At 42.5% G+C, this 27,643-nt stretch overlaps 1 protein-coding gene across 1 annotated transcript; it reads left to right on the top strand.

Annotated features, from left to right (window-relative positions):
• The first annotated feature begins 2,194 nt into the window (after positions 1-2,194).
• Positions 2,195-27,303, top strand: LOC5579053 (ubiquitin thioesterase OTU1). The gene is made up of 3 exons (XM_001657203.2): positions 2,195-2,846; positions 26,171-26,502; positions 26,709-27,303. The coding sequence occupies exons 1-3, from the start codon at positions 2,441-2,443 to the stop codon at positions 26,919-26,921; spliced, it is 951 nt and encodes a 316-aa protein (XP_001657253.1). The 5' UTR covers positions 2,195-2,440; the 3' UTR covers positions 26,922-27,303.
• The last annotated feature ends 340 nt before the right edge of the window (positions 27,304-27,643 follow it).

A 27,643-nucleotide genomic window follows, 5' to 3' on the forward strand; every position in this document is an offset into this window, starting at 1 on the left:
TATGTTCACTAGTGCCACCTGGTGGCAAAATCTCGAATCTCTCGGCTAGAATAATAATAGTCCTTGACCTACTGAACAACTTTGCCGGAGACGCCATCTTTCTAAGTGGTCAGGATCCTGAGCTATCCTCAAAACAAAAGTTCTATGCTCACTAGCGCCGCCTGGTGGCAAAATCTCGAATCTCTCGGCTAGAATAATAATAGTCCTTGACCTACTGAACAACTTTGCCGGAGACGCCATCTTTCTAAGTGGTCAGGATCCTGAGCTATCCTCAAAACAAAAGTTCTATGCTCACTAGCGCCGCCTGGTGGCAAAATCTCGAATCTCTCGGCTAGAATAATAATAGTCCTTGACCTACTGAACAACTTTGCCGGAGACGCCATCTTTCTAAGTGGTCAGGATCCTGAGCTATCCGCAAAAAAAAGTTCTATGCTCACTAGTGCCGCCTGGTGGCAAAATCTCGAATCTCTCGGCTAGAATAATAATAGTCCTTGACCTACTGAACAACTTTGCCGGAGACGCCATCTTTCTAAGTGGTCAGGATCCTGAGCTATCCGCAAAAAAAAAGTTCTATGCTCACTAGTGCCGCTTGGTGGCAAAATCTCGAATATCTTGGCTAGAGTAATGATAGTCCTTGAGCTTCTGAACAACTTTGCCGAAGACGCCATTTTTCTAAGTGGTCAGGATGCTGAGATATCCACAAAACAAAAGTTCTATGCTCACTATCACCGCCTGGTGGCAAAGTCTCGAATCTCTTGGCTAGAATAATGATAGTCCTTGACCTACTGAACAACTTTGCCGAAGACGCCATCTTTCTAAGTTGTCAGGATCCTGAGCTATCCTCAAAACAAAAGTTCTATGCTCACTAGCGCCGCCTGGTGGCAAAATCTCGAATCTCTTGGCTAGAATAATGATAGTCTTTGACCTAATGAACAACTTTGCCGAAGACGCCACTTAGAAGGTCAGGATCCTGAGTTATCGGCAAAACAAAAGTTCTATGCTCACTAGCGCCGCCTGGTGGCAAAATCTCGAATCTCTTGGCTAGAATAAAGATAGTCCTTGACCTAATGAACAACTTTGCCGAAGACACCATCTTTCTAAGTGGTCAGGATCGTGAGCTATCCGCAAAACAAAAGTTCTATGTTCACTAGTGCCACCTGGTGGCAAAATCTCGAATCTCTCGGCTAGAATAATAATAGTCCTTGACCTACTGAACAACTTTGCCGGAGACGCCATCTTTCTAAGTGGTCAGGATCCTGAGCTATCCGCAAAAAAAAGTTCTATGCTCACTAGTGCCGCTTGGTGGCAAAATCTCGAATATCTTGGCTAGAGTAATGATAGTCCTTGAGCTTCTGAACAACTTTGCCGAAGACGCCATTTTTCTAAGTGGTCAGGATGCTGAGATATCCACAAAACAAAAGTTCTATGCTCACTAGCACCGCCTGGTGGCAAAGTCTCGAATCTCTTGGCTAGAATAATGATAGTCCTTGACCTACTGAACAACTTTGCCGAAGACGCCATCTTTCTAAGTGGTCAGGATCCTGAGATATCCGCAAAAAAAAGTTGCATGCACACTTGTACTGCCTGGTGGTACAATTTCACTTAAGCAGTGTTGCCAGCTACGACAAAATGTTGAATCCTTCATGAAAAACTGGATTACAGTTGAAGAGTATTGCTATGTTGCTAAGCATTATATTTTTCTCTTCCGCTCAAGTTTTATGGTTTTGATCTTTTCTTTATTCTTCTGTAACAGTGTTGCCAGCCACATGAACATTTGTGATTCGGTCGACTGTATGGTACGCAACACTTCCTTCAACTTTGGTGAACATTCGGTATTGTTATCCTTAATTTTTTTGGTATTTGCATATCACACCCCCATAAAAATGCCTCTTTTGATAATAACCGAGCAGTGTTGCCATCTATTACTAGAATATGAAAACTTGAACGGCCATTTTGGAAAGTTTTCAACCCAACTTTGCCGAATATCTCGAATCAGTATTTCCGCATCTAGACGTTGCATTTTTCAAAAACATAATTATAACCCTAATTTTTTTACGACCCCCGATAACGGTCGTAAAAAGAGATTGGGGTGTATTTGCAAAAAACCGTGCTGGTCGCCCTACAACATTTTCGATCAAAGCATCCGACCCCACTGCGAATGATTGCGAACAGAAAACATCGCAAGGTCGTATCAAATGTCAAGTCATCGTTGATTATCTTTTCGCAGGATTTTGGCATTTTTGCTCTGATCTCAAAAACAAAGCAAAGATTTTTAGATTTTAGTGAACAAAATCCAGAATATATTATCTTGTTTTCCAAAAACTTGAAGTTCAGTTCAGTGAAAGCAACGTCGTCGTGTCCAAGCACCGTTCTACCTCAAAACCGAATCGATATCCTATAGGAAAATCGCCGCGTAATCTCACAAGCGCATAATCACGCAATGGCGGGCTTCTCGTTGAAGCTGAAAACCAAAACGGGCCAGCAGCATATCGTCAGCAATCTGGACCAGAATACGACGGTGCGGAACCTGAAGGATAAGATCAGCGAGCTCACGAAAATCCCCGCCGAAGTGTTACACGTAGTGCTCGGGTTTCCACCCTTTAAGCCGTTGGATCTGACTAGGGAAGATGAATTGCTGGCGGCCATCGGAATTACCAACGGGGACACGCTAATAGTGGACGAGAAGCAACTGAGCGAGGAGGAACGGCGCCAAAAGGCTGCCCAAAAGCGCGTGGAGGAAGACGAGAAGCTGGCCAAGGAGTTGGCCGCCCAGAGCGAAGGCAACGGTGGGATCTTGCTCAAGCAGGTGGTGCCCAGCGACAATTCGTGCCTGTTCACTAGCATTGGTAAGGAAGGGGGGAGGGCACTGAAGGCAGGACTGGTAGCGAGTGAATGACTTAACAATAGGAACTTTAGAGACCTTTTTCTGCAAAAAGAAACTTAAATGGAATGAAATGGGAACCAATCAAACAAAAAGAAACCTAACAGGAACCAGGAGATAAGAATCTTATTGCTCAGAGATTTCTTAACAGACATTTCTCTAAGAATATTCAAAACATTTTATTACTCGTATTAATTCAGAATTCCTTTGAAGATTCTCTCAGAAATTTTTCAAAGGAGTCCAAGTCCTCTAGGATTTTATCCAATGATTCTAGCATCGTTTTATCAAAATTTCCACCAAGATTCCCGTTTACAGGGCTGTTAACAGGTTCCTGTTCAGAGACTTGGTCTCTATTTTAAGGCAATTCTCTAGTTTTCATGGTATGTCTGGTCTCTAAAGTCTCTTTTTTCAATCAAAATGGTCTCTATAGTCACTATTTTCCTCCTCTTTGTAGTGAACTCTGACTCGAAATACCTAACTAGGAATTTCCACAAGGGCTCCTTTTGATATTTTTTATAATGCTGTTTCAAGATTTCTTTCAGATGTTTTTTTATCGACTTCAGTTTTACATAGGTTTTCCAGTGATCACTCTAGCTGATTTTTCAAAGATTCCTACAGGGATTCATACATAAAAATCTCCAAGGATTTATTTCAGAGCGTTTAAAGAAATTCTGAAAAGTGTTTTCCAGGAACCCCTACATGAATTCCATAAGAAGTTTCTATGATATTATTTCTCTAGCCACTCTCATACGAATTCCTTAGTGAGCTCATCTACTGTGCATCCTTGGACTTTCTCCAAAATTCTTCCTGAAAGCACATTAACAACTCATAAGAATCCTTCAGAAATTTAGATTTATAAAATATTTTTCCAACATTTCATCCACGAATGATTCCCGCAGTTCTTCCAAACAATTGTGTCTCAAATAATTTTGCAAGTAAAATTTCTATGATATCTTTAAAATTTCATTTGAGATTTAACAACAGCAACTATTCTCCCTGGCCACGATCACAGGGTTTGACGGTGCCAAAGTAGAAGGTGCACCATAATAATACCCGTCTGTGAAACATATCACCTTCCCAATACTTTGGCACACCTCCAACGGTTCATGATTTATCATGAAACGTCTGCATTCAGGCGGAGGATCTGTTAATATGTTTCGGCATATTATCAGGTCCTCTTCGAACGGAGGGACCGCCAGGGCTCATTAGTTACTTATAAACCAGTGCTGGTTGTTTGATGTTTCAATTCGTTTACACGAGCTGTAGCATCCTTTGTACTAATCAGCAATGGTGGTTAAGTTTCGAAGCCAACGTGTGATCAATCGTTTTATAATGCAACATAAGAATGGATGTTTGGTGGAACTGTGCTTTACACTCGTCGTTATTAAATTTAGTGATTGTGAAGGTGCTAATAGTGGTTTTATATTAAATCTATAGTGATGAAAATTTGAAAATTAAGGTGGAAGTGATTCTGATAGTTTTGTTAAAAATATAATAATAATGATGTGAACTCTACTAATTTAATAATGGCCATAATACATTGTGCAATCATTTTTCTGAATATAAACATAATTGCCTAGTTCTTCAAACGTGCATGATAAAAGTGTTAATATGTAATGACAGCGAGTGCAGAAGAATGGATCGAAGTGATTTTTTTTTAATGTAACTTTCTTGATCATAGTGCTAAATCGTAGTTTGAATAGTAAGGAGTCTACAGCAACAAAAATAATGATACATTTAAATTGAATATCTTTTAATTACTTAGTAATGCTAACAGATGGTAATGCTAACAGATTTAAATGAAAATGTGTGATGTGAAAAGTGATATAATAGAAAGTATATCTGAAGTGTATTACGAAAGTTGATGAGTGATAATCGGTGATATACGTGATAGTGTCGAAAATAAAAGTGACGATAGTGAGTGATGAAATGAAATGGGGAATGAGGACCTTTTAATAAAACTATTTCGTTCTTCACTTTAACCACTCTAGTAGCATTTCAGGCCTTATAATAGTTTGATAGTAGTCTGAACTACTAGACTGCAAAACTACGGCAAGGGCTGATTGCTGCTAGCGTACACAGTGACCATTTGAGCAACATTGCTTAGGAACGTCTGTGTGATGAACGCAATAGAGGCTTATAAAAGCAAATGCTGGGAAGGAGCTTAGGGCAGATTAAGAGTGCCAGTACTACCCCTATCGCTACCGACAAAAAAAAAAAAAAAAAGATTTAACAACAGCAACTATTCTGTCCATCCTTCCGCAAACTTATTTCGAGGAACTCTGCAGGATTTTATCCAAGGATTACCGTTGTAAATTGTTCGATACTCCGACCACACAGGAGCTTACGCGCGTTACGTCTGATCTCCTCTAGCTGTCGTACTCAATTGCCTCAACCTTCGTTCGTGCATTGTATCGCACCTCAATCCAGTGTTCCCAATTGTAGAACATTTCCTATTTACACTGAAACTAAAGTATTATTTGAACTCTTGTATATCGTTACATCCCTCCTATTTTTAGACAGTAAAACAAATCCCAATAAGGCTATCCATGAGGACTTTTCGTGATAGGACTGACAGCTAAAAGTGTGAATGCAACCGAAATGAAAGAGTAAACAAATCATGCGAGTGTTATCGGAGCTTTATATTTTCCTTTGTAATCGACAAGTCACTCCAATCGCGAAACGTCAAAAGCACATGGTAAACAAAAAAACAGCTGATCGCAGCTGTCTCATGGATTGCCTTATAATACCTCTCTTATTCCATCAATTATCTCTTATTGCTGAATTCCAATCATCCACATCAAGTCTTGAATTACCTACTCGTTAACAACCATTACATAATCCTGAAACTTATTCGGCAGTTTGCTTGCGCGTTTGGCTCGTAGCTCTCTCTTGTCAGTCACACCATCTGTGGTTGCATCTACCTGTTCAGTAGACTCACCTGAGGCGCCTGCATATGTGTCTCCATCCCGTGATTCAGTCTCAACTGGTCCTTCAAAGCAATATTGTTCTGTCGTATCATTCAACACCGTTTCTGAGTCTTTCAGCTTCTTAAGGTGTGAACTGTTCCGTAGGTAAACTTTTCCAGTATTCATTGATTTCACTGTGATTGCTCCTTTATCCACCTGTGTTACCTCAAACTCGTCTTGCCTAAAGTTAGGCTGCATAGCTCCCGGATTTAGATCGCGCATCAATACTACGTCTCCCCTCTTCAATTTATGCTCTTTCGCATGACGTTCTTGGTTAGCGTGTCTTTGATGATACTCTTTGATCATCATATCCTTGTCTTTCGCGGCTTCTAATTTCAGTTTTGGAGGTTGGTGAATTGAAGGAATGCGATTACGAATTTCTCTACCAAACATCATCTGTCCAGGTGATAAACCGGTGGTCTCCTGTGGCGTTGAATGGTACAGAGTGATGTATTCGTATAAATCGGTCTTCCAGTCCGTATCCTGTATAGCACTGATCTTCAAACGTTTGCCAATGTTCCTCATCTGGCGTTCCACTGCGCCGTTTTGCTCTGGCCAGTACGGTGTTGAAAGATTCAAATGAATCCCATAGCTGTTGCAAAATTTCGAAAACTCTGTCGCCTTGAATTGCGGTTAATTATCCGCTGTGATCGACCGCGGAATCCCAAAACAACTAATCATTCTTAACAATGCTCCGATCTTCACTTGCTCTCCTCTCATGTAACAACTCTGCCCCAGGCATGGATGGAATTAAATTCAGCATGCTTAAAAACCTCCCAGACGTCATGAAGAGGCGCATGCTGAATCTTTTCAATCTATTCTTGGAGGGCAACATTGTTCCGGATGATTGGAGACAAGTGAGAGTAATAGCCATCCAAAAACCCGGTAAACCCGCGTCGGATTATAACTCGTATCGACCTATCGCGATGTTATCATGCATTCGAAAGCTATTAGAGAAAATGATTCTCTTACGGCTTGACAAATGGGTTGAATCGAATGGCCTTCTATCAGATACGCAATTTGGTTTCCGCAGAGGTAAGGGAACGAGCGACTGTCTAGCGTTGCTTTCTACAGAAATCCAACTGGCCTATGCTCAAAAGGAACAAATGGGTTCAGTATTCTTGGACATTAAAGGGGCTTTTGATTCAGTAAATGTAGACGTCCTTTCAGACAAACTCCACGAGTGTGGTCTTTCTCCAATTTTAAATAACTACTTGCATAACTTGTTGTCTGAGAAACGTATGAGCTTTTCTCACGGAACCTCAACAACTTCACGAATTAGTTACATGGGTCTCCCCCAGGGCTCATGCCTAAGCCCCCTTCTTTACAATTTCTATGTCAGAGACATCGATGACTGTCTCGTGGAAAATTGCTCGTTAAGACAGCTTGCAGATGATGCCGTTGTTTCCGTAACAGGACCAGGGGCGGATGATCTGCAAAGACCACTGCAAGATACTTTAGACAATTTGTCTACTTGGGCTGTAAAGCTGGGTATCGAATTCTCTCCGGAGAAAACTGAGTTAGTTGTCTTTTCTAGGAAGCGTGACCCAGTAGAGATCAAGCTTCAATTCATGGGTAAGGAACTCACTCAAGGCCTTTCGCACATGTATCTAGGGGTCTGGTTCGACTCCAAATGCACTTGGGGAAAGCACATCAAGTATCTGCATCAGAAGTGCCAGCAACGAATCAATTTCATGCGTACACTCACAGGAACATGGTGGGGAGCTCATCCGGAAGATCTGATAAAGCTATATCGTACAACAATACTCTCGGTCCTCGAATACGGTAGCTTTTGCTTCCAATCCGCCGCGAAAACTCACATCTTGAAGCTGCAGCGTATTCAATATCGCTGTATTCGAATCGCTTTAGGATGCATGAACTCAACTCATACAATGAGTTTAGAAGTATTAGCAGGAGTTCTCCCTGTTGCTGCCAGCACTGCCCCGCAGTGTCGACGCGACTGAACGATTGTGATGCGCTGAAATGCCATCCATGGAATGATATGAGGCATAGCAAGTCGAGACAAAGCGAAGAAAGTTGAGACGGTTCTTTGTTACTCTTCGAGGCAGCAATTCGATAAACGTAATGGAGTTAAAATTGAATTATCCTAGATTCTAAAATTTGTCCCTATATTTACAGTGAATTCTAATATTTGTTAAATCTACCTTAAAACTAGCGCTATCACAGTTAGTTTATCACAGATCGCTATCACAGAAAGTAAGTCGTTGAATTGCATTAAATTACTAAAACTAACCTAAATCTAAATCACAGGTTGGTAGTCAAACATACAATAGGCGAACACAGATCAATTTGTTAAAAGCTCAGACCGAACAATTGTAAGTTACCTACATATATACGTTACAAACTAAGCTAATTAAAATAAACATTGCAGCTTAAAGCTGATTTCGCACCAGAATCTAGAGTTTGCGAACTGCTTAAAAGAGTCGGAAAAGAGCTCCCGTTTGTTCTAGGAACACTCCCATTATCAGATCGTTTCGCGGAATTGTCGCTCCGGTTCCTCATCCGCTGTGAAGTGTTAAACCCATTGGTAATTGAAAACTTTGAAAAGCTAATCGAACGAAATCCTCAAACAAAATTCATGACACTGTACTACTGGTACATGACTCTGGAGATTAATCCTTCCTCAAATGTATCCCACGGTTGTTGCTTCCCAGTATTCTCCAGTTCAACTGTAGCTTTTGATCTGACCATGAAGCGAGAAATCCATGGAATTCCAGATCCACTCCGTTCGGAGTATATACCATTAATTTTCACAGACAAGTTCGGCCAAGTCAGCAGCGACAGAACGTTTTACACAGACGGGTCAAAAATAAATGATTCCACTGGTTTTGGTGTATTTAATGAATTTCATAGCGCCGCCCATAAACTTCAGAATCCTTGTTCTGTATATGTTGCTGAATTAGCGGCAATACACTACGCATTAGAGCGAATTGCCTCTCTTCCCTCTGATCAATACTTCATTTTCACGGATAGTCTTAGCTCCATCGAGGCTATTCGTTCAATGAGGCCGGTAAAGCACTCGTCGTATTTCTTACGGGAAATACGATCCATTTTGAGTGCTCTATCGAATCACAACATCACCTTGGTTTGGGTCCCTTCTCATTGCTCGATTCCGGGCAATGAGAAAGCGGACTCACTCGCCAAGGTGGGCGCTATGGAAGGTGATATTTACGAACGGCGTATTACCTTCAATGAATTTTTCACAATTGCTCGTCAGCAAGCCATGATCAGTTGGCAACAAAAATGGAATGAAGGGGACATGGGCAGGTGGTTACATTCTATTCTCCCACAGGTATCGAATAGACCGTGGTTTAAGGGGTTGGACATGAGCCGAGATTTTATTAAGGTAATGTGTCGTCTGATGTCCAATCACTACTCCCTGGGCTCACACTTTTATCGAATAGGCCTCGCAGACAGCAATCGTTGTAGTTGCGGCGCAGGCTACCAAGACATCAATCATATTGTTTGGTACTGTCCCGAATACGAAAGTGCCAGAACCAATTTATATGCATCCCTCAGGGTCCAGGCCTGTCGGCGCTTGAGCCTACCAAATAAACAAATAAGTAAAAAAAAAAAAATGCTCCGATCACTCGTTGTGTTGTCGCCGGCTTCATTGGTTCTACTTGGACGAATCGACAAGTGTAACATACCACTACTAATAACGATATACCATCCGGCAGCCCTTCTTTGTAAACGATGCCGAGATCTTGCCAAGGTTCTGTTGGAATCCGACGAGCCAAAGGATTCGGCTTATGGACGTCATTAAGCATGGCTTACACTTCCGAACAGCTGACTCTACTGCTTTGTCCATCTGTGGAAACCAAACTTTGGCCCGTAGCTGAGCTTTCATTGCCGTGGCTCCTTGATGTCCCAGGTGTACAATTTCGATCACTTTGGCTCTCAATTGTTTAGGCACAACGATCCTATCACCTCGAAGTACTAGGTCACCCTACAAACTTAACTCATCACGAACGGTCGCAGTTCTGAACTCGGCTAGTACTCCATCCCAATCATCTGTACCTAGTGCTTCCTTAACATTCTGTAGCTCGTCATCTTGTAGGGTCGCTCTTTCAATTTCCTCGATGGACATCGCTGATGGTTCGGCACCTTCCTCTGTACTGTTGTTGATCTGTGAAAGCCTCGACAAAGAATCCGCAAGGTGACTTTCCCCAGGCCCGTATTTGACCGTAAAATCGAAGCTTTGCAGTCGCAGAATCCAGCGCTCAATTCTAGCTGATGGTTTAGATTGCGATTTATTGAAGAGGTACTCCAGCGGCTTACAGTCAGTGATGAGCGTAAAGTGCAGTCCGTAAAGGTACATGAACAATTTCTCCATAGCCCAAATGATCGCGTAACATTCTTTTTCAGTTTGACAGTACTTTTTTTTCATAAGCTGTCAAACTCTTCGATACACACGATACTGGTCTCGGAGAACCATTTTTCATCTAGATCAGTATGGCGCCTAGTCCAACAGGACTAGCATCGGTAACCAGAAACGTTTCATCTAGCGGGTCAAAGAAAGCCAACGATTCCACCTTCCCCAGCAGTTCCTTAAGCTTATTGAGCTCCTGATCATGCGATACTTTCCATTCAAACGTATTACTTTTGACAAGCAGCTGACGCATGTGGAAAGTTAGATCTGCCAAATTTGGAACGAATCTACCAAGAAAATTAATCAATCCTAGCAGCGATCTCAAATCAGAAACTGATGTTGGTGGCTGCAAATTGCGTATGGCTTCAATTTTGTCTTCTGTAGGGCGAATACCATCCTGAGAAAGATGGTATCCTAAAAAAGACAATTCGGTCACTCCAAACATTGACTTTTGCGAGTTGATTTTTAAGTTCATCTCCTTGATTCCCTTCATAACCTCTTCTAATGTACGATCATGAGCCTCTTCCGTCTCGCCGTGAATGAGTATATCATCCATATACACAATTAGTCCCTTGATGCCACGGAATAAACTTTCCATCTCACGTTGGAACAACTCCGGGGCAGATTTGATCCCAAACATGAGACGGCAGAAACGGTACACACCACTCCTAGCTACAAACGTTGTAATGTCCCTGCTATCTGGATGTATTTCAAAGTGGTAGTACGCGGTTTCCAGGTCTATTTTAGACATCTTCACGACCTAACCACTTTAAACAGAAATAGGCTCATCTTTTTTTCAACAGCAACAATTGAAAACTTACCTTAGTGATCATTGCCATCGCGCTATCGATGTTTGGCATAGGGTAATTCTCGCGCATAACCGCTCGATTGGCCGCCCGCATATCCACGCAGAGCCTAATTCTTCCATCGGTCTTTCTGATGGGGACCAATGGTGACACCCAACTTAAAGGCCCTTCAGCTCTTTCTACGATCTTCTTTTGGACTAAATCGTTTATCGCGTCCTCCACATCTGCTTCCATGGCGACTGGGAACCTACGCACTGGTTGCACAACGGGATGAACTGTTTTGTCCACCTGAATTTTCAACATCGCATTCGGAATCTTTGGGAATTCGTCTTCACAGATCTTCGATTCACCTGATTCACCTTATATCCGATTTTAAGGACTCCTAACGCAAACGCCGTTCCTTTGCTCAAGAGATTAACTTGGCCTTCCGGGGCAACTAGAACATGGGACCAAATTCCGCTTTCTTCCTCCGGAATCTTTATCTCGATCTCGAATACTCTGCTGAATCGTATCTCTTTATCCGACGCAAAAGATTTCAGCCTTAGCACTTCTTGTCGAGGTGTTCTATCGTTCATCATCATGGCTCGTTCTGCTTTCAGTAGCCCGTATGTCTCATTGTTGATGATGTTCGCCGGAGATCCCGAGTCCACCAGCATTTTTGCGCTGACCCCTCCCAGATCAAGCAACAGTACCTCGTCTAATTCGTCTCCTGTCCGCACAAAAAATACACCATCTCGTTTGTCCTGCGGTGATACGATTGCATGGACTCTTGTCTTTTTATTCGACATCGTGGAAGACGTTGCTGATGAATCGTATTTTCGTTTCCTGCAACAAACGGCGAAGTGTCCGACGGTTCCACATGAATGACAAGTTACATTCCTTGCTGGACATTTTCCCGAATCTTTTGCCAGGTGCCCGACCTTATTGCAATTGTAGCATTTTCGAGTATTTCCTACTTGCTTGCCAGAACCGGAAGACTGCTCGTTGATTTTCTGTACAACTGCTCCATCTAAGCTCGACAACCCAGATGTCGACGGTTTCGAGAACTCTTTTGCTTGTATCTGCACTTCCTCCAAAGTTTTTCCCACGACGGTTGTTTCATGCAAACTGAGATCCTCGGTCAGAAACTTTTTCCTTAGCTCCGGAGAAATACAGCCTTCTATAATCTGGTCCACGATGGCATCATCCACGTCAACAAACTGGCAGCGATTTGCCTGATCCTTTAATCGGAATACGAATTCCTCAAAAGGTTCGTGACTTTCCTGCTTCATAGCACGGAAAAGGTGACGCTCAAATCGCTTGTTTAGTTGTGGTGCAAAATAAGCATCCAGTGATGCAATTGCCGATTCAAACTTCAACACAATGTATTCTTCGCCGTTATCAGATACTGGACGACGGAGCTCCAATTTTGTAATCTTGTCATAGAATGATTGCAACTCAATCGCTTCCAAAACGAGTAATAAATCATATTTATCTTCGTCAGCCTCAACTTTATTGACTCGTAGGAAACGTTCCAGAGCCTTTCTCCATTTTATCCAATTATTCCTTGGATCATCTCCTGCTTTAAACGGTGGCATTGCTGCCGCATCTATAATAACATAGAGAGAAAAAAAAAACTCAATTTTAGTAATTCTACGAGCAACCATCTCAATTTTGTTATGACAGCAAATTTTTGGTATAAGACACGAAGTCGTTATTGTTCATTAATGTCGTTTTCGATTATTCCCGACGGTGCACCGTGCGAGTGTAACAATTGACACCGGAAAATAGAACGGTTTCGGTGCAATATTCAGACAGCGTATGATAGTATTAGTGAAGGCGTCAATCAAAACAAAATGTCATTCTTCAAACAGATAGAACAGCTGTTTCTGTTATTCATGATTTGCTGTAAGGGATTCGGAAACATTAGATTCGTTCGGGTTTTGGATAGTTTGTTAATGGTGTTTACAACACTGGCTGAATGTAAAATGTTTAAGGTACCCCGGGGCAAGTGAGAATCCGGGGTAAGTGGGGCGTTTCGTCATAGCTCAACTAGGAAAAGTTTTTTATGGGGGTATTCTTCTAGAAAGTTGAAGATACAATGACAAGGAATGTATTTAGTACTAAACATATTGTTATTTTTATTACTATGTGGTTCATGTAACAGTTGTCAGTTCAGCGCCATTTTCAACTTGTATGATATATTGCGACACGTTTCACGTCTTGCATTGACTCGCAAAAAATAAATGTGTTTTAAATCGAATTTCCATCAGTAAGCTATAACTTTAAGTATTATTACAAGCTGCTAACCTTAAACCAGTATTTTGTTTTCATTTCATATGAAATTTTCGATGGTCTATCTTACCCCAAAATATATTTGTACCTGGGGTAAGTGGGACCTATCAAAACAAAAACCAGAATCAAAATTTTTTGTACACGTTTCATACATTTTGCCAGAGAGTAGCACTAAAACATTCAATCAAATGATTTTTATCAAAAAAGATCAACCTCAAATTACGTAACTGCATAAGAGGGAGAAAAAAAGTGTTATTATTCTTTATTTTTTATGTTTGAAATACGGCTTCAAATTGAACAAACACACAGCTGAAATTTGAAATGCATCATGAGAACGATTACTTTTCTATTTTATTTAAAGTTTATTTGTTATTTCTACCAAATTAAGTAGTAATGGAAAACAATTCCACCCCATAAGGTGGTTTTCTGCCATGCATATAAATAATTACAAAACATATTTATAATTTCGTCAATTATTGATTGTTTATGTGCTATATTTTAATCAACAACTTATAAATTATATATGTTGGACATGTTTAATTCCTCTTTACGCTTTTATTGAGGAATTTTCAGTTAACATTAAATGTGAGGTGACATACTATTAAATAAAGGGTTTCTTCCTAAAACGTAACGTATTTTATGGTTGATCCCTTATGTACATCAAATATGTACTTAAAATTAAAAATCTATGACTTATCAATCCTATTATTGTAATGGATGACTTACTGATGTGGATTGACGCATGAAACTGGATGTGTCCCACTTGCCCCGTTTAGCGAGGTAACTGCGTCCAATGGCTCATTCTAAAACTTTCTTCCAAGGTTTTCACAATTTCGAAATTATTCGATTAATTTCATGCACACACCAGCAATTATGTGGCCAAAACGTGATTGTGTTGTTGAATTTGAAAAATATTGACATTTGAAAATTTGATTGAACAATTTGTTTGAACTATCGTTCCCACTTGCCCCGCGGTACCTTAAATAATCGTTTGGCATATGAACATTAATTCATTTTTCCTGAGAATTGATACCATGAATATATGCCAAAAAAATCAGAATTTTCATATTTCAATACTGTAAGGACTTATTTAATTGCATCGATCCTCTCTCTGGCTAATAACTTCGCCAAAACTCATACTTCCGCAATGTTTCTAGCTCACGATGCAAAAGCTGATTTTTTTTTGTAACAAGGCGAAGAGAGCAACGGAAATCAATCATCATTAGAATTTAATTCTATTGGAAAATCAATGTCGATTACTCGTCAATATTTTTGAAAAACATAGAACCAGAGATTTTGAATTCCGTGCTTAAGATACGGGAATATACAGCTCCAGCCGCTGCTTATTCTATTTTGTTGGCATCCATGAGCAAATTTCGGAAAATTTGACCGAACTAAAGTGTTTTTAATGTATTACTGTAGTACTGGTATACATGCAATCCAAACATCTGAGAGAAGCCTTCCTTTTTTAATATAAGCCGTAAAAGCTTCTACTGATGAAACATACTCAGTATATCTTATTATTCTTATAAAACCTGTATTTATTGTAGCATTAATAAATACTAAGAATATTCAATTCCGAAATAAATCCATTTTATCTGCGTAGTCGAAAATGAGCGCAAATGAAGATCTTGCTTGTTCGTTACCGAAAACAACAAAATCTACCAAAAGAACACCACTGACAGTTAAGAACCATACATGTATTGGTAAAAAGAGTGCATTATCTGCTACACCCAGCTCGATCAGGGTGTAGGATTTTCTGCACCGGTGGCAATCGAGTGTAAAAACGGTGTGCTACCTGCGGAATAAAAGAACGGTTTGGGTGCAACTTTTACTACACCGGTGGGAAAACGGTGCAGGCGGTGCAAATAAAGAAAAACGACATAAATCATTTCTAGCACGAAGCCGTTTTTAAACACAAAGCCATTCTAGGCACGAAGCCATTCTTAGCACGATGCCATTCTCAGCACGAAGCCTACAATCATGAAGCTTTTTGTTCTTTCCAAGCACGAAGCTATTTTCTAGCACGAAGCTTTTCTCAAACACGAAGCAATTTTCCAGCAAGAAACTTTCTGTTCTTTTCCAACACCTCCGCCATCTATTTCAGTGTCCAAGCCGATTCTCTCGATGTATATTTCCAACCAATTTAATTCTTTGATGTCATTTTTCATTTAATCCATATTTCACAATGTATAGTTTAGTCGCTGTACAAAGCGTTCAATGTTTTTTTTTCTCAATTTTGCACGCAATTCTTACCAATTATCATCCTCGAAGCCATTTTAATTGTTCGATACTCCGACCACACAGGAGCTTACGCGTGTTACGTCTGATCTCCTCTAGCTGTCGTACTCAATTGCCTCAACCTTCGTTCGTGCATTGCATCTCACCATAATCCAGTGTTCCCAATTGTAGAACATTTCCTACACTGAAACTAAAGTATTATTTGAACTCTTGTATATCGTTACAACCGTGTTGATTCGAATCCCGGACACCGGACACTTTTTTTCGACAAATTTTATGCTCGGAGAATGTAGAAGACAGCATAATTAAGGATTCTAGGCGAAAAGTAATCGGAAGTTGCTCAAACTCAAACCTACCTCATAAGTTAGTGAGTTTTCCAGAGATATTCGAAATAGTTCATTGGGATTTTCTACAGAAGTTTCATCAAGAATTACTATATGTTCTGACGATATTTTTCGGATTTTCTTCTGGAATCTCTCCAATAACTAACATGCCCTTGAAGATTCTCTGGAGACTTCGCTTTTCTTTCAGAGCTTCCTTGGGAACATTTTGTGAAAATTCCAAGAAGGAATGTCTAGAGTAATTGCTGAATGTATACTGAGAGAAATTATTGTTTTAAATCATGGAAAAACTGAACGAAATCTTAAGAAACCAATGGAGGCATCTCTGGAGACATTATTGCTTGAGATCAGTGCTGTTAAAAGTCAAAGTTTTGGAAAAATTAAAATGCTTATAGCACCTTACCAGTCGAAATATAGCATCAGCAAATATTACCAACCGATAGCAAACATTTTCCGATGACTTTTTCCACAGGGAGGGATGATATTAGCAACATTCAAATGTCAAATGAGATCTTAAAAATGTCCCAAACGGAAAGAGAAAATCTATGTAAGAATCACTAAATAAACCCCAGAATTTTCTTTGAAATTTGAGAAAGAAACTTTGGAGGACTTTCCTTAAAAATCATTGTGGGATCTCTGGAGTAATTTTTATAGTTATCCTTGTAAAATCTTGGTTGAACTCTTGCAGGTATATTAAACTACTTTTTATAATATCCAGCCATTTGACCAAAGGGGGAAACAACAAAAATAAATACACTACACGTGAACTTCATGATGTGCCAGAGTAAACTTCTGACTCGTCTACCGAACCAGCCGATATTTATTTGATCTGAGTATAATAGAGTATAATACAATATGAACCTTGCTATTCAAATTATGGGTTTCCATGCATTCATTTACATAGTGATCGGTATCCACCGACGATGGTTTAAGCAGAATTTCACTATGTCCGTAAATATTGTATATAAAACTAACCCTAATATTAAGTTTATTGAATTGAATTCCGACTAACCCACAATTAATATTGGACCACCCTATTTGAACTTTATACGCTCACGAGAGCAAATTTGAGAGTAGAAATACTCAGCATCGGTCAAGCTGATGCTGACCATACATCATATAGTGGTTATCACGCCCAATGGTATGGGTGCCCTAGTGTAGATGTAGTTGTGAACCTTAGAGGAAAACAATATGCACTCAGTCTCGAAAAACACCCAGAAACCGGGTGTAAATTTTTCAAATTGGGTAATATTTTCATATGCATTTTGATGAGTCTGGAAAGCGTGTGCAAGTTTCTTTGAGGAAAACAAAAACAAACTGTGTATGACGAGCGTATGCTAGTCTACGTGTGTTCAAATGTCACTAAGCTCTATATCCAAGAGCCAATCAGTTAGAAATACATCTCGGTAGCGTGTACAACACAAGTACGGTCGTTCGGTCTTTTGTGTGCCTACGTTATATCTTGTCCATTGATCGGTTGGTGCAATAAATTAGTGTGGCGAGAACAGCAAAATCGAAATTCGTTATCGATCCGAATATTATATGCGGTGGTGGCCGAAGGGCAATGGACCGATACACGAGTTCACTAATTTGACGTTTGAGCGGTGCCGAATTCATTGGTTTCCATGGTCACATAAATAACACGGCACCGCTCAAACGTCAAATAATGAACCCGTGCATAGGTCCATTATCCAATCAAGTCGTGTTGACGGTTAAGGCCACGTAACTCGTGCGTGAGTGAAATTCACTAGAAGAGTGATTAGTGAAATCGTTCTGCCTTCGGTGAAGAAGGAGAAGATTTATCTCGAAGTGGTGCTAAAATGTGGTCTGAGATTCCTGTGCGCCGTTCGAAGCTCGATCGGGAAGTAAAACCTTCGATCCCGGCACATACAGAGTCCCCGGCTCGTTCATTGGTCCTTCGAGCCGGATCGGAGGACAATCCAAGCCAGGAATCAGCGACGGAGGCAAGTTGGTGCCATCGTGGTAAGTGGTCAAAAGCGGTGACCACACAAAAGGTAGGCCATTCAATATTTTTCTTTGTGGAGATAGTTTGGGCTAAAGAGTCTAATATATATAGTTTCTTTAGTTTGGGCCTATTCTCTCACGGAAGTGCCAATATTTCGCGCTGATTACGGAGGCAAGGAATGGCGGCAAATTTTGCATGCTAATCTGGGGAAGATTGCACACAGCGCTTATCAGTACGGTGGAAGCCGACAAGCAACGGCACATTAAAGGCATTTTTTATCATTTCGCATGATCTTGGTGGCTAATTAGGCAAATTGATTGCCGTTTTTGACGATTTGCATTTGCGCCCAAGTCTGAAACTGAAAACTGAAGTTAGTACACCGTGATGGGTGGTGGAGATAAATAGGCAGGGCTCAGTCAACAAGGCAAAGTGATAGTGGTGGCGTTTAAGCGGACACGCGTAGCGTAAAAAAGGGTACTTCGCGACGTGAAGGATTAGTCGAATCGAATTATCGCACCCTTTTCGGTCGTTCGCGTTCGTGTAGAGGTATCACGGCGTGACGGGAAGGAGTATTTCGATCGATTGCTTGGTGCCTCCGTCGTATATTCACGTTCGGTTCGCGTAGGAACGGCACACCGCGTCGGGAAGGAGGTTTCGAATCGATTTGTGTCGTTTTTCGTTTTTCGCGCGTGGTTCTAGTGGTGTGAAAGATGTCGAGCAAACAGCGGAAAAAGTTAGAAGAGGATTTTCTAAAGCTGAAACGAGTGATTGCGGTTCGAGGTGTGGTGGAAAAGTTCGTTGCGGAGTACAATCATCAGCGGGATTCTAACCAAGTGGCGGTTCGGCTGGAAACTTTGGATAGGATCTACAAGGAATTCCAGCATGTGCAAAGCGAAGTGGAGATGCTGGATAGCGAGAAGTTTGAGGAGCACATCGAATTTCGGACTGTTTTCGCGAATAGGTACTATGTTTTAAAGGGCTTTTTACTCCCGAAGGTAGCCAACAGTGGACCCGCAATGAATTCGACGATGATCAACAGTTTCGCTCACCACACAGCAGCTAGCTTCCACCATCGACTGCCGAAGATTGACCTTCCGAAGTTCAGTGGCGACGAATCAAGGTGGATATCGTTCAGAGACAATTTTCTGTCAATGATCCACAGCAACGACGACATTCCAATCGTCAACGAACTCCATTATCTGTTGCAGTCATTGGAGGGAGAGGCAAGAAAACCGTTTGAAAGTGTGGACATTCAAGCGGATAATTACGCGTCCACCTGGGATGCGTTGATGAAGCGGTATGACAACAAGCGGTACCTGAAGAAATAACTGTTCCGAGGCTTGTTTGATCTACCGGGGATGAGAAAGGAGTCTGCACAGGAGCTCAACACGTTGGTAGATGACTTTCAGCGACACGTGAAAGCTCAAGCCAAGTTAGGGGAGCCTGTCGACCACTGGGATACTCCACTCATCTTTATTCTCTCCAACAAACTCGACTCTGCAACACTCCGTGCCTGGGAACAAGAGACCCAAAAGCAAGATGAAGTTACGTACGCCGAGCTAATCGAGTTTCTCGGACAGCACGTGCGAATGCTGAAATCCGTTGCCAGCGATCTGCAACAACGTTCCCAACCGACTAGCCACAAGGTGGCCGGCCAGTTCATGAAGAAGCCTTCCGTCAAATCCGTAGCGAACGCCGCCACAGCCGAATCAAAGACGACCGTTCAACAATGCACCGTTTGCAAGCAAGATCACCAGTTAGTTCAGTGTCCAACTTTCACCAAGCTGTCCATATCCCAACGACGAGAGTTGGTAGTCCAGCGAAGCTTGTGTTGGAACTGCTTCCGCCCCGGCCATCAAGCACGAGTTTGCAAATCGAAGTTCAGTTGCTGAACTTGTCGAGCCAGACACCACACTATGCTGCACGATCAAACAGCACCTCTGAAAAAACCCAGCACCCCTGCCGCAACGTCGAATCCATCTACACCAGTGGTCACAAAACTGCGGCCCGCGGGCCGCATGCGGCCCTCGAGAGCATGTTGTGCGGCCCGCGAACCGATTTTGAATATTAATGTCAAGTGGCCCGCTAGTAGAAAATTCTTGATGACACTAGAATTAAAAAAATCTTCACGCTCAAACGAAATTACACAAAATTCAGTACGATTCGCACATAATCAAGCTCTTCTGTACAAACACATCACATCATGACATTGTGTGTAATTTCAACGAATTCTAAAAAACTGCTCTCTTAATTTTCATTTACTTCAAGGTTATTATAGAACGGACCTCAACCTTAAGAACGGAGCACAAGATTGAGAACCAAACAGCGCTCCGTGTTAAAAAATTATCCCATTGGTCATAACCAGCAAACAAGCAATTTGATTGATTTTCAATGCGAACTGTTGTCAGATTTCCCAATCTTGTGCACTTGTAAATTCAAAGTTTGGCTTCGTTTTAAAATCACCTTAAATGAATTAACCCATTACCCGTGGTAAAGATGGATTCGAACCCAGGACTCTTGTATGCTAGACGAGCGCTTTACCAACTAAGCTACCGAGCCACTTGGTGACCCAATAACTTAGAAGGTTTGATTGAAAATCCACACAGATCACGCAGACCCTTTAAATTTGCTTTTTCGCAAAGTACATGTCACAGGAAGATGATTCGCAATATGAGGCATCTCAATGTGATATGAAATTTGTGAAAATGGAGCACAAAATTGATTTTCAGCGTGTATGAAAATGACTTACACATGTGTTGGTCCAGAAGCGCTCGATTTTGTACAATTTTTAAAGTGAGTCTGTTTCTGCAAACGGGTAGTAAAATTAAGACCAATTTGTTTGGCTGTTTATTTTTCAACAATCGCATTAAAATTTATCAGGAATTAAAGAGGTATTGTTTATCAGCTCAAGAATAGTTCGAATTCTGTCTCTCATTCCAAGGTTCATCAAATCTTGCAATTGCTGTAAAAAGGAAGCAGGCTACGAGCTTCGTAATTTCCTCACATTTTTTCGCTTCGCGTTAACTTCAACCTTCAGCTCTTATGGCCTGTGTCATTGTCTTAAAGAAAGCCTTTCTCCAAAGTGTTTTAGTTTGAAAGCTTGACTTGGTTGATAAAATTAAAAGGTTTACCAAGTTTGAAGAATCATATTTCAGTTATTCATAAGAATCCGGATTTTTGATGTCATCAACGTTTCATAAATTGTTGTGATCATGATGTTCTCTTGGGGACAGCTTTGAAAATACCATAAATCTCATCTCCGTGTTTGTTTATAAATAAAAGTCGTTAAAATGTATCCTCTTATAACTTGTGGCCCGCGTCAGGATTTGAATGCATTGGAGTGGCCCGCCTAGTCAGTTAGGCTGAGGAACACTGATCTACACATCAACCGAATCCATCCGCAACAGCGAGTGCGGAGACCTCCGGATCAGCGAATCCACCGGAAGTCAGCATGGTTGTCCATTCGAAATACAGCACGGTCCTACTGGAAACGGTTTCGCTTCTCATCGTCGACCACCATGGCAGAGAAATACCTGTTAGAGCACTCCTAGACCCCGCATCGATGTCCAATTTCATCATTAAGAAGTTAGCGAACGACCTTGGCATCTGCCGAGCTACCGTAGATGTCACCGTCTCCGGTCTAGGAGAATCCGTTAAGAAGGTAAAGTGACAGATCACCGCTACAACCAAGTCGAAAACGAACCCATTTTCCACCACACTCAAAATTCTAGTAATGAAAAAGCCCACCGCACATCTTCCAACCATTACTATCGACACTTCGGCATGGAACATGCCAAACGTTCCATTGGCCGACCCGCATTTCCACATTCCGGGCATGATCGACATCGTTATCGGTGGAGAATGCTATCATGAACTCCACACAGGCAATCGCCTATCAATTGGCGACGGTCTTCCACTACTTGTCGACACGCACTTCGGGTGGACCGTTTCTGGGAAAACATCCACCGTTCCCGCCGTAGCACCGCCAGTGTGTTACCTATCGACCGTCGACCAAACTCTTGAATCATCGCTTCAACGGTTCTGGGAACTAGAAGCAGTCGATCATGTCCTTACGCATTCCGCAGAAGAGGAAAAGTGCGAGGAATTCTACGCCAACACCACCACTCGAACTCACGATGGAAGGTACGTCGTACGCCTTCCCCGGTCCGATGATTCGCAAGTCACCCTCGGTGAATCACGACAAATTGCCACCCGCCGATTCTACAGCCTTGAGAGACGCCTTGAAAGAGATGCCACCTTAAAGAGCTCGTACCACGAATTCGTCGAAGAGTACCTCCGCCTTGGACACATGCGCAAGCTCGATTCCGTCGACGATAAGTCTCCACACTCTCTCCACACTATCTGCCTCACCATCCCGTGTTCAAGGAGAATAGCACCACCACAAAGGTGCGAGTGGTTTTCGATGCCTCCTGTAAGACCTCCTCCGGCATGTCGCTCAACGATACACTGCTTGTCGGCTCCGTTGTACAACAGAACCTCGACTCCATCATCATCCGCTTTCGTTTTCACGCTGTTGCCATCGTCGCTGACGTGGAGAAAATGTACCGGCAAATCTTGCATTCTTCTGATGATCAGCGATTTCTCCGAGTGCTGTTTCGCCGACGACCGTCGGATCCTCTCGATACCTATGAACTACTCACAGTTACGTATGGGACAGCCTCAGCCCTTTTCTTGGCTACTACAGCAACTAGCGAAGGACGAAGTACATAACTACCCCGAAGCCGAGGAAGCTGTCGTCGAAGATTTCTACGTGGATGACGTCTTAACAGGAGCGAATAACCTGGAGTCTGCTTTGGAAAAACGTCGTCAGCTATCCGCAATGCTGGCATCGGCCGGTTTCCCGTTGAAGAAGTGGGCCAATGTTCCAGAAGCGTTAGCCGATATTCCACCAGAAGACTTGGCGATCAAACCCTTGCATGATCTGCAAGATGAGCAGTCGGTATCAACCCTTGGACTAGTGTCAAGCATCCAAGCGTCAAGCATCCAATCGTCCTATCTGCAAAACATACCTTGACACAACTACTTGCCGAACATTACCACAAGGTTCTGCTCCACGCCGGACCGCAACTGATGCTGGCAACAATGCGCCAGAAATATTGGGTCATAGGAGGAAGGAATCTTGTTCGTCGTACGTATCACCGTTGTGTCAAGTGCTTCCGAAACAAACCCATCCTCATTCAGCAGAGTACAGCAGATCTTCCAAAATCTCGTGTCACTCCTGCACGTCCCTTCGCCATCTCCGGCGTAGATTATTGCGGGCCTGTGTTTATCAAGTCGCCCATCCGCAATCGAGCACCAACCAAGGCATACATCGGCATCTTCGTCTGCTTCGCTACAAGAGCTGTTCACATTGAGTTGATCACGGATCTCTCCACACCAGCCTTCTTATCGGCACTCCGCCGATTCGTCACCCGTCGCGGTCTTGTTCGAGAAATCCATTCGGACAACGGGACCGCTAACACTCTCCATCGAATTTACGAAATGCTGAAGTCCAGTGATGCAGACCGAAATCAGATCCAGACCTGGTGCGCTGAAAGGCAGATCCAGTGGAAGTTCATCCCTCCCCGCGCACCACACTTTGGTGGATTGTGGGAAGCCGCGGTGAAGTCAGAAAAGCACCATCTCCTGCGTGGAATCGGTAACATTAGTCTGCCGTATGAAGATATGGTTACGTTGCTGGCGCAGATAGAAATGTGCCTCAACTCGAGACCGTTGACTCCCATCCCGTCCGATCCCGCTGATTTAGAAGTGCTGACACCCGGTCACTTCCTGGTGGGATCAAACCTTCAAGCCGTTCCGGAACCAAGCTGCGTCGATACTCCAGACAACCGGTTGAACCACTGGCAGGTCACCCAGAAGCTGTTCCAGCGTATTTGGGCTCGTTGGTATCCCGAATACCTCGCACAACTCCAATCGCGTGCAATGAAAGGTTGCAAGTCACCAGTCCCAGTCCGGGTGGGCCAAATTGTAGTCATTAAGGACGAAAATCTGGCTCCTGTGCAGTGGCCGCTTGGAAGAATCACGCAGTTGCATCCAGGGAAGGACGGAGTTGGTCGCGTCGTTACCATGAAGACTGCCAATGCCGACGGCGTAGTGAGGCCAGTTGCGAAGGTCGCAATTCTGCCCATTCAAACGGAAGTTGAACAGGAGCAATCGACAAACAACAGTTCCTGATTCTTCAAAGACCGGTAGAGCTGTCCGGAACATGCTCAACGCGCTTTTGTATCATGTATCCGTTCCATCTACCGGGTCTTCCGTTGTTTCTAGTTCGTTTATGCCCTCGTAATTCATCAACCAATCGTCGAGCCGCTGCAGTTCGTCATGCCAGCCTGATCACCATCAAAACCGTCTAGAAGTCCAGCAATCACCAATCCTGAAGTACCTCAAGTATGCTGTAGCTACAAAGACCGGTGGAGCAGTCCGAAACTGGCTCAATGCGCATAAAAGGCGCAATCAGGTGATTAGCGTTCCTTTACTTCTAGCCAGCTCCGTTCGATCTACCGGGTCTTTTGTTGTCTACAGATTATGCTCCATCAATTCTCATCCGTTAAATCGTCACTCGCTCATCTCTATTATTCAGCATATCTGGTCAGATCGGTAGAGTAGTCCGACACTGCTCAACGCGCAAATTGAGCGCAATCAGGTGATTGTCGCTCCGATATCTATAGTTAACCCGTTCGATCTACCGGATCTTTCTTTGTTCCAGATCATCGCGCTCGTTCCATTCATCTCTATTGGAGCTCGTCTTAAATCAGCCGGGGAGAATCCTCAATCAGACGTGAGAGAATGAATGGCTCCATTCATCAATGTCTCCATTCCGTCGAACACGTGATGAGAAGCCGTTCGTCGAAGCAGACGATGAGAGAGCACAAGAAGGAGAGAGTAATCCAGAGAAGAGAGTAGGGATTGAAACAACCCGATTGTTTCAAGGTGGCCGGAATGATCGGTATCCACCGACCATGGTTTAAGCAGAATTTCACTATGTCTGTAAATATTGTATATAAAACTAACCCTAATATTAAGTTAATTGAATTGAATTCCGACTAACCCACAATTAATATTGGACCACCCTATTTGAACTTTATACGCTCACGAGAGCAAATTTGAGAGTAGAAATACTTAGCACCGGTCAAGCTGATGCTGACCATACATCATATATCCAAGAGCCAATCAGTTAGAAATACATCTCGGTAGCGTGTACAACACAAGTACGGTCGTTCGGTCTTTTGTGTGCCTACGTTATATCTTGTCCATTGATCGGTTGGTGCAATAAATTAGTGTGGCGAGAACAGCAAAATCGAAATTCGTTATCGATCCGAATATTATATGCGGTGGTGGCCAAAGGGCAATTATCCAATCAAGTCGTGTTGACGGTTAAGGCCACGTAACTCGTGCGTGAGTGAAATTCACTAGAAGAGTGATTAGTGAAATCGTTCTGCCTTCGGTGAAGAAGGAGAAGATTTATCTCGAAGTGGTGCTAAAATGTGGTCTGAGATTCCTGTGCGCCGTTCGAAGCTCGATCGGGAAGTAAAACCTTCGATCTCGGCACATACAGAGTCCCCAGCTCGTTTACATAGGGTATCTATTATTTACTGAGCCATTTCTTGGTCACAACACTTTTATGGACTACACAGATTTTTTAATCAGTCAGCTAGTTCTGCATTGGTTGCCTCATTCTTTGTAGTTTTAACACATGCGCTGCGTGGAGCAGGCTTAGCGTGAATGTGTAAATACTGGTGCTCTTATTATTATAACAAACAATAACGGCGCCTTCTGACATGTTTTGAATTTCGGCTCACTATGACGTACATTAATTTTGTATCGGTTTCTCCCTCCCAGGTTTGTGTCATACCTTCTTAGCACGGACGCTAAGGAAATTAGAAAAATGGCGTCTACTTAGATGGGCCTGCACTGATTTTTTTTTACGCAGCGAAATAATGCTTTATTTGCTTTTATTTGTGATTCAAACTTGTTCTAAATCAATGTAGCATCAAATGACATTAAAAATTGCTGCACTATGATTGTGTATTTCCATACAAAAATCATTTTGTATGAATGGCGCGGAATTAGGCAATGCGCTGAGTTAGGGCACTTTACGGTATCTTGATGTTAAAGCATTCAAAAAGATTTAATATGTGAATGTTATCAAAACTTCACAATTGGCCAAATAGGGAACCACTATGGCCATAACTGGTATACTTTCCCTATTTTTTATCGGGGTGGTGGGAGAACAATTCGTTGAGCGGGAATGATAATTTTTTTTTCGTATCTTTTGTAGGGTTCGTCCTGACGGGAAAGGTGGATCCGGAAAAGAGCCAGGATATGCGCCAGATTATCGCCTCTACGGTGAACGCGGATAAGCAGGAATACAACGAAGGAATTCTGGGCAGACCGAACGATGAGTACTGTGCATGGATTCTGCAACCGGAATCGTGGGGTGGCGCAATAGAAGTTTCAATTTTGTCCGCCTACCATGGGATTGAATTTGACGTCGTGGACATTACCAATGCGATTATCAATAGATTCGGCGAGGACAAAAACTATGGTATCAGAGCGTTTCTGTTGTTTGACGGGATACATTATGATCCACTTTATTTGGAATCCACTTCGGTGAGTATGGATTTTATTGGGGTGTCCCAGAATGAAGCAATGTTGGGAAATCACTAGAATTAGACATGTGCGCGGAAATATTTGTAATCGAGGATGGTGTCATTCTAGGTTTGAGCATCCTGACTTTTTGATTTTATTTTTCTGGGACAGCCTGATGGATATGGCGATGAGAGCGATAATTATGACTGGATAACTACTTTTTCTAGGGTGAACCTCCGCAAACTATGTTCCCGATCGAGGACAACAACGTGTACATGCAGGCCGAGCAGCTCGCCAAGGAGGCCAAATCTTCGCGCCAGTTTACGGACGTCAATCGCTTCACGCTCAGATGCATCGATTGCGACTGCCTGTTGAAGGGCCAAGTCGAGGCCCAGCAGCATGCGAAACGGACCGGACACGTCAATTTTGGCGAAGTTTGATTGCGAGTGATGGGCGTGTAGTTTCATGGAAGGACTCTGGATTGGAAAGCATTTTGAATTTAGGTCTAGGTACTAGTTATGATGCGTTTAGTATTTGAAATTTTCGTACATTACTGCAGGAAGACTTAGATAGCCTTGGATCGACATACCGGAATAATATAGTTTATATTAAGCCGAATGAGCGTTGCTTTCACGAGGGTTGGGCTTGCATGTTTTTAGGACTCAATTCTTCAATGTTCGGTTCCGGTCGCAAAATAAATTTAAAACATTACGTCTAACATGTCGATTCTAGTTTGCATCGGAGGTATAAACTTACGATGCCTTAGGGATATGAAAATTGTGTTCTGCTTTTGATCGTTTTGCTAATAAATTTTATGCAGTACTTGTGCGAGTGTAGGTCTGTATGTCCCAAATACCTTGGAGTCTATTCTGGCGGGCGAAAATGGAGTGATGTTGCTATCAGACTGAATAACGACAACAATTACTCGTAAAATTACGAATAAGTAGTACCTATCTTGTACCTTGATGGCTACAGCGTAGCATCACACCATTGCCGGGCGTGTTGTAGAGCTTCATTTCGTAGGTCTTTCTCGATATTTCTCCAGTCGCCCCGAACATTTAGGGTCGTCTGGTCCTCTTCCACTGCGTATAGCCAGCGTATTGTCAAGATCGAACAAATCAATCGAAGTAGTAGGCATGTACTAAATTCTAGTAGCCCATTA

This window comes from Aedes aegypti, chromosome 2 (genome assembly GCF_002204515.2).
Source record: "Aedes aegypti strain LVP_AGWG chromosome 2, AaegL5.0 Primary Assembly, whole genome shotgun sequence".
Classification (NCBI taxonomy): domain Eukaryota; kingdom Metazoa; phylum Arthropoda; class Insecta; order Diptera; family Culicidae; genus Aedes; species Aedes aegypti.

Coding starts and splice junctions, on each gene's coding strand:
- LOC5579053 (XM_001657203.2), top strand. CDS start 2,441: ATGGCGGGCTTCTCGTTGAAGCTGAAAACCAAAACGGGCCAGCAGCAT. Junction 2,847..26,170: donor GTGCCTGTTCACTAGCATTG/GTAAGGAAGGGG, acceptor TATCTTTTGTAG/GGTTCGTCCTGACGGGAAAG. Junction 26,503..26,708: donor TTTATTTGGAATCCACTTCG/GTGAGTATGGAT, acceptor TACTTTTTCTAG/GGTGAACCTCCGCAAACTAT.